The 9,855-nt window shown below is 33.8% G+C and overlaps 1 protein-coding gene across 1 annotated transcript; it reads left to right on the top strand.

The window, feature by feature from the left end:
* Window positions 1–7,925: 7,925 nt before the first annotated feature.
* LOC132020745 (olfactory receptor 6C2-like) lies at window positions 7,926–8,858 on the top strand. Its single transcript, XM_059404895.1, is given in 1 exon segment — window positions 7,926–8,858. A coding segment is annotated over 1 exon segment (933 nt).
* The last annotated feature ends 997 nt before the right edge of the window (window positions 8,859–9,855 follow it).

Genomic DNA, 9,855 nt, shown 5'->3' with positions numbered 1-9,855 from the left:
AGATTTCACAATTCTGTAACATCCTACGGACATATTCGTGCTTCACTGGTGAAAATTTATGAAAAGAACATCAGGATATCTAATATTTTTGTGGGAAAAAAAAAAAACTGAATAAGCCCAGAAAATAACACATTCATCATAATTACAAGACTAGTACTGTTATCATGAACAATAAGAACCTATCAGCTGGGTGATATAGTGATTTATAATAAGAAATATTTGGTCTTCATCCAGTTAGACACAGAGCTTCTAAAACCTTTGGGATTTCCTGAGTGGTGGAAGAAATCAAGGTATCTTTTGTTATACTAATGAGGTAACTTGGGAAGCCATTTTGTAACCTAAGAATAGAGGCTGGTTGCCAGAGCAAGAAACCTTGTACAAAGGGTTGAAACTTACAGTCCTCACCTCCTCATATCTGGGAAGCAGAGAGGAGTGGAGATTGAGTTCAACCAATAGCCTGTGAGTTAATCAATCATGCCTATGTAATGAGGCTTCCATTAAAAAACAAAAGAATGGGTTCAGAGAATTTCCAAGTTCTCTGTGGAGAGAGAACTCCACAGTTCTCTGTGGAGAGAGAACTCCACAGTTCTCTGTGGAGAGAGAACTCCACAGTTCTCTGTGGAGAACAAGCAGTGGTGCCTCGAGAGTGGCACACTTGGGAGGGCATGAAGCTCTGTGCTCTTCCCCCACATAACTCAACCTATACATCTCTTTCACCTGGCTCTTCCTGAATTGTACCTTTTTATGAATAAACTGCCTATCTAATAAATAAAATGTTTTTTTGAGCTCTGTAATCCACTTTAGCAAATTAATCCAACCCAAGGAGAAGATCAACGAACCTCAGATCTATAGCTGGTCTGTCAGAATTATAGGTGACAACTTAGGCTTGCCATTGACCTCTGAAGTGGGTGGAGAGCAGTCTTGTAGGACTAAGCCCTCCACCTGTGGTATCTGACAACATCTTCAGGTAGATTGTGTCAGAACTCAGTTGAATTGTAGAATGCCCAATTGCTGTTGGAGAATTTCTTTATGTGGAAAACAATATACATCAGAATTGGTGTCAGAATTTTAAACTGGAAAAAAAAATTGCAAAATATATTCTTTTCCAGCACATATAAAACATCCTTCAGATTCAATCATGTGATAGATCACAAAACAAGTCTTAATAAATTTAAGAAGATTGAAATTATGTCAAGCAACCTTTCCAACCATAATGGTATGAATGTAGAAGTAATTACAAGAAGAAAACTCAAAACTTTACAAATACGTGAATATTAACTAACATCTACTGATCAACCAATGGGCCAACAAAGAGAGAAATCAAAAGATAAATCAATAGAAGCTAAAATGGAAATACAACCTACCAAAACATATGGGATACAGCAAAAAGAGTTTGAAGAGTGAAGTTTATAATAAAAAATACCTATATTAACAAAAAAGATCTCATACAAACAACCTAACTTTATACTTCAAGGGACTAAAACGGGAACAAATGAAGCCCAAAGCTAATGGAAGGAAATAACAAAGATCAAAATGGAAATAAATAGAGACCACAAAGAAAATATCTATGAAACTAAGAGCTACTTTTTTAAATAAAAACAAAATAAAGAAACTTTAGTGAGACTTAACAAGAAAAAGGAAGACTCAAGTAAATAAAATTATAAATAAAAGAGAAGACCTTACAACTGATACCACATAATTACAAAATGATATCAGACAATATATTTAAAAAATGGCAACAAATTAGACAACCTAGAAAAAATGGATAAATTCCTAGAAACATACAACTACCAAGACTAAATCACGAAGAAATACAAAACCTAAACAGATCAATTACTAGTACAGAGGATAAATCATTATTCAAAATCTTTCCAACAAAGAAGAATCTAGCACCAAATGGCTTTACATGAATTCTACCAAACATTCAAAGAAGAATTAATACCAATACTCTATAAATTCTTCCAAAAGAGAGAGAGTGAGAGAAAGAAGAAGAAAATACTTTCAAACTTATTTTATGAGACCAGCATTACTTTTATATCAAAGCCAGACAAAGGCACTAGAAAAAAATTACAGACCAATATTCTTAACAAACATAGATATAAAAATCCTCAACATAATATTAGCAAACTAAACTCAACAATACACTAAAAGGATAATACACAATGATCAAGTGGAATTTATTCCAGGAATTCAAGGAATGATTCAACATCCACAAATGAATCAATGTATACACCACATTAAAAAAATGAAGGATAAAATTCCATATAGTTGCAGAAAAAGCAGTTGACATAATTCAGCACCTTTTCATGGTAAAAAGTATCAGCAAACTGGGTGCAGAGGAAACATCTCAATAGAATAGAGACGTATATGAAAGGTCTACAGATAACATTGTTCTCAGTAGTGAAAAGCTGAAAGCTTTAAGATTAGGAATAAGACACCAAAGATGCCCATTCTTACCCTTCCTATCCAACATAGTATTGGAAGTCCTAGCCAGATAATTAGTCAAAGAAAATAAATAAATGGCTTCAAGATCAGAGAAGAAGTAAAACTATTTTTATTTGGGCACATGTTATATATAGAAAATTCTAAAGACTCCACAAAAAAAATGTTAAAAATAATAAAAATTTTAGGGGTACCTGGGTGGCTCAGTCAGTGAAGTGTCTGACTCTTCATTTCACCTCAGGTCATGATCTCAGGGTGGTGCAATCAAGTACACTCCACAGTCAGCATAGAGTTGCTTGAGGCTCTTTCTCTCTCTCCCTCTGTCCCCCACTAAAATAAATAAATAAATAAATCTTAACAGAAATAACAAAGAATTTTAGTAAATGTGAAGTTTACAAAACCATTATGCCAAAATCAGTTACATTTCTACACACTAATAGTGAACTCTCTGCAAAAGAAGTTAAGAATAGAATCTCACTTACAATAGCATCAAAAGACTAAAATATTTAAGAATAAGTTTAACCAAGAAAGTCAAGATCTATACACCAAAAACTGTGAGACATTAATGAAAAATACTGATAACAACACAAATAAATGAAGAGATATACAATGCTCAGGGAAGTCTTCACAAAAATTCTAATGGCATTTTTCACAAAAATAAAACAAACAATCCTAAAATTTGTATGAAACCACAAAAGACCCTGAGTATCCAAATCAATCTTTATATAGAAGAACAAAGCTGAATGTATCGCATTATCTGATTTTAAACTAGATTATAAAGCCATAGTAAACAACCCAGTATGGTATTGGTAAAAAAGCTGACACAGAGGTTAATGGAACAGAATAGAAAGTCCATTAATAAACCCACACAAATATTGTCAATTAATTTATGACAAAGGAGCCAAGAATACACAATGCAGAAAGAATATTCTCTTCCAAAAATTGTGCTGGGAAACCTGAATTGCCACATGAAAAAGAATGAAATTTGTCCCCTATCTTATGCCATACAGAAAAATAAATTCAAAATAGGTTAAAGACTTGAACATAAGACAGGAAATCATAACTCCTAGAAGAAAATATAGGAGGGTAAGCTCTCTGACATTGGTCTTGGCAATGATTTTTTTTTTTTTGATTGGACACCAAAAGCAGAAGCAATAAAAAGCAAAAATAAGTAAGTGGGACTATGCCAAATTAAAAAGCTTCTGAACTGCAAAGGAAAATGTCAACAAAATGAAAAAGCAATCTACTGAATGGGGGAAAATATGCAAATCATATATCTAATAAGGAGTTAATATACAAAATATATAAAGTACTTACATAACTTTATAGGGGAAAAATCCAATTTAAAAAAATAAGCAGAGGATATGAATAGATATTTTTCAAAACAAGGCACACAGATGGCCAACAGGTAAAGGCATTCAGTATCATTAATTGTGAAGTTAATGCTAATCACTACCACAGTGAGATATCACTCACACTCGTAGAACTTCTATTATCAAAAAGACAGGGGCACCTTTAACCCACCTGGGCTCAGTGGGTTAAAGTCTCTGCCTTCAGCTTGGGTCATGATTCCAGGATCCTGGGATCAAGCTCGGCATCAGGCTCTCTGCTCATCGGGAAAACTGCTTCTCTTTCTCTCTCTCTCTCTCAGCCTGCCTCTCTGCCTACTTGTGATCTCTGTCTGTCAAATAAATAAATAAAATCTTTAAAAAAAAAGATGAATATAAAAAACACAGAAGGGAAGAATGTTATGTATGATTCCATTCATATGGAACACAAGAAAAAGACTTGCATTTGAAAAAATCAAATTGAATATAAAATGATGAAAAGCATATTTCCATTGGCTGGAATTAGAGGGTTTTAATAGGAAGAAACAGGAAGGAACTTTGTAGGGAAATGGAAATACTCATTTCAGTGGGAGTAATAGAGAGGTATATTTTTGTAAAAATTCCTCAACTGAAATATTAAAAAATGGTCCATTTATTGTATGTAAATTTTACTGTATAAAATCTGTAACCCAATGTAGAACCTTGTTAATCCATAAATGGATGAAGGTAATAATTACTTAAAAAAAAAGAAGATATATGTTCATGACTTAGGTGTATGCACAAAGATACTCTTATACACTTAATTTAAAAGATGATATTAATTATTACTTAAAATAATGAATTAATAAAATTATTAATTAAAAAGTTATAAATATACCAATACTATGAAGAGTTCAATTCTTATCAATTATCAATGTTCAAAAAATATCTTCACAATGTTTTAATCATTATAAATTTTTTTATAATGATAAAAAATATAAAAAGAAGCTAAAATGATTTAAGGTAATTGGAAACAGTATAATTATCCATACAGTGATATCTTACACTGGTGAAACTTAGGAAGCAATATACATTTATGACAATGTTAAATTTTGGTTTAAATTCTGATGTCATATTAATATAGTGTACTGAAATTAAATAGATTTAAAATGATGCATCTCAATAATTAATAATTAAGATATAACAAGGTTCACACACTTCTAAGGGTAAATAGCTGAGATAGTCTGTATATCTCAACACAGAGGTATTTTAATTTAATTTAATGTTCGTGCATTTGTACTTACATAACTGTAAACATGCATATGTTTACAGGAAGGAAAGAATGGAAGGTATTCTCCAAAATATTACCTCTAATATTTCACCGTGATTTTTCTGTTGTTATATATCTAATCAAAACTTTTAACATATAATTTGTTCATTCCATAACTATTTGAAGACGCAGAGAGGGAGATCTATCATCTTTCAGAGTGCCCTTGAACCTGTTTTTCCTCTCAATGTCTGAGAGTTTAAAAAACAAAACAAAACAAAACAAAAACAAAACTATTTCCTAGGCTTGTGATGGCACTACAGCTATTGTGCGGGAATTGATATAATCACCTGAAGATAAAAACTGCAAGGAAATTATGTATACTCCTGAGAGCTGTTACTGCAGGAGTGGTCAGACTCAGCCATTAGCGACCAGAAGTTTTCTTGCTAGTTTTCAACATTATATGCATCTCAAGTTGTGGCTATAAGAATAACTGTAGTTAACTTAATAGAGAGAAGCTATGATTAACTGCCAGAGTGTAAGTATTATGAATTCTGTCATTTCAGTTACATTTGTTTTGAGACTTGAGTCACATTCATTGTATAAAATTTAGCAATGGAAGGGCACCATGGTGGCTCAGTCAGTCGAGCAACCAACTCTTGGGTTTGGCTCAGGTCATCATCTCAGGATCCTGGGATGGAGCCCTGCATCAGGCTGGGCTCTGTGCTGAATGCAGGCTCTGCTTAAGATTCTCTCTCTCTCTCTTCCTTTCCCTCTGCCCCTACCACACCTCACACACTCTCTCTCTGTCTCTTTAAAATAAATTAAATGTTTTTAAAAACTTAGCAATGTAAGTTCTAATTTGGGTATTAAACATCATTTTTAGAGCACTTTATTCTTGGATAGTATATAGTTACTGATAAGAGTAGTGTAAGCAACAATAAATAAGACGTCACCTAAGAATTCCATAATTTGAATGCCATGACAAAATGATAGGTCTCACAAATGCAAATTCTGGGAACTAAAAACTATTAACCAGTGGCTGGCTGAGGATGTGCATGCCCAGCAAAACTGGAGACAGGAAATCGAGATTGGGTGGGGAAACACAGCACAGTGGAGGGAAGATTATTCCAGATAGATAATCCATATAAAATGCTTGTTTCAGTATCTAACATATAGTAAAACTTCAATAAATACACAAGTTAGATTATTAAAAAAAAATACACACACACACACACACAGGGGGAGAAATAGGATGAGAGTATAGAAAATTAAGAGTTTCATTTTGGCTTTTTATGTCTGGAGTGCATTTGTTTATGTAACTGAAGCACAATCATTTTTAGAAATTAGGAGTTCAAGAAAACACTCAAAGGGAGCATTGTGTTAAGAAGTAAAAATGTATTAACAACTGGGACACATGGGTCATGCAATCCATTAAGCATCTGCCTTTGGCTCAGGTCATGATCCCAGAGTCCTGGAATCGAGTACCACATCAGGCTCCCTGCTCAGCAGGGAGACTGCTTCTCCTTCTGTCTGCTGCTCACCCTGCTTGTACTCTCTCTCTCTCTCTCTGAAAAAATAAATAAATAAAACCTTTAAAAAGTGTATTAAGAAATATTCCATATATATATATATATATATATATAGAGAGAGAGAGAGAGAGAGAGAGAGATTAGAAAGCAAAAAGATGGCAAGTAAACATGTATGTGGTATTAAAGTAAGTTAAGAGAGAATGTTATGAATATTGGGTGGTTGAAGGTACACATTCTACTTAGAAATTCCCTAAACTTTAAAAGCAAAAAAAGCCAAAAGTGATAAATTCTGGCACATAGTATTTCAATAGGTTCTTGAGAACAAAACAGGACTATAGCATATTGATGATTGAATGTAAGGTAACTAAAAGGAAAATCATTCTGGACAAGGTAATTGAAGTAGTTAAAATAGACTTATCACACTATCAGCCATGTACTTTCTAAGTACTTTATATATTAGTCTTTAATTTTTTGATGAAGGAAAATATTATTTCCATTCTGTAGATGATAAAAACTGAGTCACAGTTAAAGCAAGCCATGCTTGAAGAATGTGTTTAATAGCTCAATCTGAAATTTTTTGTAGTTAGTGATATTAATAACAATATTTTGAAATGTGTTTCAACCTCAACTAAACAGTTGTAAAACTAAGAAAATCTATAATTATTTTTTACATCCCTATATATCTTACATCCAACACATACATATTTTCATTCTATAGAATATATTTGTCATCAAAATACTTCCTGTCTTCCCATACCACAGTGGGAAATTAGTGTAATTCTAAACAGAAAATATGAAAGTCAGGGAAATGGGTGAGTGAGAAAGGAGTTGTTTAAGGAAACACATATTTTTAAAACTATAATACTAGAGCTCGTCATCTTCAGTAATGGATATACAGAGCCTATATCATGAGTCTCAAACTATTTGTGATCTGTTGCTTATTAAAACAAAACTTCAAGGAAATGTATGAAGGTGATAATGAAAGTTTAAGATTCAGCTTTAAGATTCAGTCTCTGAGCAGGGACAAAATGATCTCACAAAACATAAGCAGTCAAATCTATCTGTCAGGAAAATCAAATTCCAGGTATAAGTAAAAAATATATAAATTTCAAATAAAATGTAATGAGAAGGAAGCACCCATAATATTTTGGAGTATGATACAGATTTTTCTGATTTTTTAAAATATCTCCTGAATTTACCAAAACAACACCCAATTGTAGAAACTAGAATACCAGTGTATTGATAATATTTGTAAATGAAAATTTTGTAAATGCATGTGATTGTTTGCCTAGTTTTTTCTCCCATTAATTACCAACGCATATATATCAAATATACCTGAATTATAAATGCAGACTGAATTGAAGTCAGAAGTCAATGATGAGAAACCACACAATAACAACATTTATCCTGTTGGGACTGACCAATGATCCACAACTGAAGATTATGGTTTTCATCTTTCTATTTCTCACCTATATGTTAAGCATAACTGGGAACCTGACAATCATCTCCCTTACCTTCATAGATTCTCACCTTCAGAATGCCATGTACTTTTTCCGACAAAATTTCTCCTTCTTAGATATCTCATTTACCTCTGCTTGTATTCCCAGATATTTGTACAACATATCAACAGATGACAAGACAATCACATATGACAATTGTGTCCTTCAGATTTTTTTTACTTATATTTTTCGTGTAACAGAACTTTTTCTCCTGGCCACCATGTCCTATGATTGATATGTTGCCATCTGCAAACCCCTGCATTATGTGACCATCATGAACAAGAGGGTCTGTAGAAGACTTATCCTTGGGTGCTGGACAGCTAGCTTCTTGATTATTCTCCCACCACTTAGCCTGGGCCTAAATCTGGAATTCTGTGACTCTAATGTTATTGACCATTTTTTCTGTGATGCATCCCCCCTCCTAAAAATATCATGCTCAGAAACATGGCTTATAGAGCAGATGGTCATAGCCTGTTCTATGTTGACCTTCATTATGACCCTATATGTACTTCTATCCTACATATACATCATCAAGGCTATTCTACAATTCTCTTCTTCCCAGCAAAGAAAAAAGGCATTTTCTACATGTTCTTCCCACATGATTGTAGTCTCCATCACCTATGGAAGCTGTATTTTCATCTATGTTAAGCCTTCACCAAAGAAATCAGTGGTCATTGATAAGGGTGTGGCAGTCCTTACTACATCCATTGCTCCTATGCTGAACCCCTTCATTTATACCTTGAGAAACAAGCAAGTAAAACAAGCTTTCAAAGACTCGGTCAAAAGAATTGCATTATTCTCAACGAAGTAATAGAATTTGCTCAAGTAGGGAACCACATTTTCATAAAAATATTATTAGTTCCTAAGCATATATCTTTAGATTTTTAACTCCTTTCTTTCTAGCAGAGTCTATTTCAGAAAACTTTCTTTAAAAACAATTTTTTTACTTCTTCTTTGCCGATTTGGATGCCTTTAATTTCCTTTTGTTGTCTGATTGCTGAGGCTAGGACTTCTAGTACTATGTTGAATAGCAGTGGTGATAATGGACATCCCTGCCGTGTTCCTGACCTTAGCGGAAAAGCTTTCAGTTTTTCTCCATTGAGAATGATATTTGCGGTGGGTTTTTCATAGATGGCTTTGATGATATTGAGCTATGTGCCCTCTATCCCTACACTTTGAAGAGTTTTGATCAGGAAGGGATGTTGTACTTTGTCAAATGCTTTTTCAGCATCTATTGAGAGTATCATATGGTTCTTGTTCTTACTTTTATTGATGTGTTGTATCACATTGACTGATTTGCGGATGTTGAACCAACCTTGCAGCCCTGGAATAAATCCCACTTGGTCGTGGTGAATAATCTTTTTAATGTACTGTTGAATCCTATTGGCTAGTATTTTGTTGAGTATTTTCGCATCTGTGTTCATCAAGGATATTGGTCTATAGCTCTCTTTTTTGGTGGGATCCTTGTCTGGTTTTGGGATCAAGGTGATGCTGGCCTCATAAAATGAGTTTGGAAGTTTTCCTTCCATTTCTATTTTTTGGAACAGTTTTAGGAGAATAGGAATTAGTTCTTCTTTAAATGTTTGGTAGAATTCCCCTGGGAAGCCGTCTGGCCCTGGGCTTTTGTTTGTTTGGAGAATTTTAATGACTGTTAAATTTATTTTTTTAAGAGAGAGAGAGAGAGAGAGCCCGTGTGAGTGCACAAGTTAGGGGAGGGGTAGATGGAGAGGAGAAGGAGAAGCAGACTCCCTGCTGAGCAGTGAGCCTGACTAGGGCTTGATCCCAGGACTATCATGACCTGAGCTCAA

The sequence above is a fragment of the Mustela nigripes genome, chromosome 6 (assembly GCF_022355385.1).
Source record: "Mustela nigripes isolate SB6536 chromosome 6, MUSNIG.SB6536, whole genome shotgun sequence".
In the NCBI taxonomy this organism is placed as follows: Eukaryota; Metazoa; Chordata; class Mammalia; order Carnivora; family Mustelidae; genus Mustela; species Mustela nigripes.
This window is presented reverse-complemented; position numbering and strand designations above follow the sequence as displayed.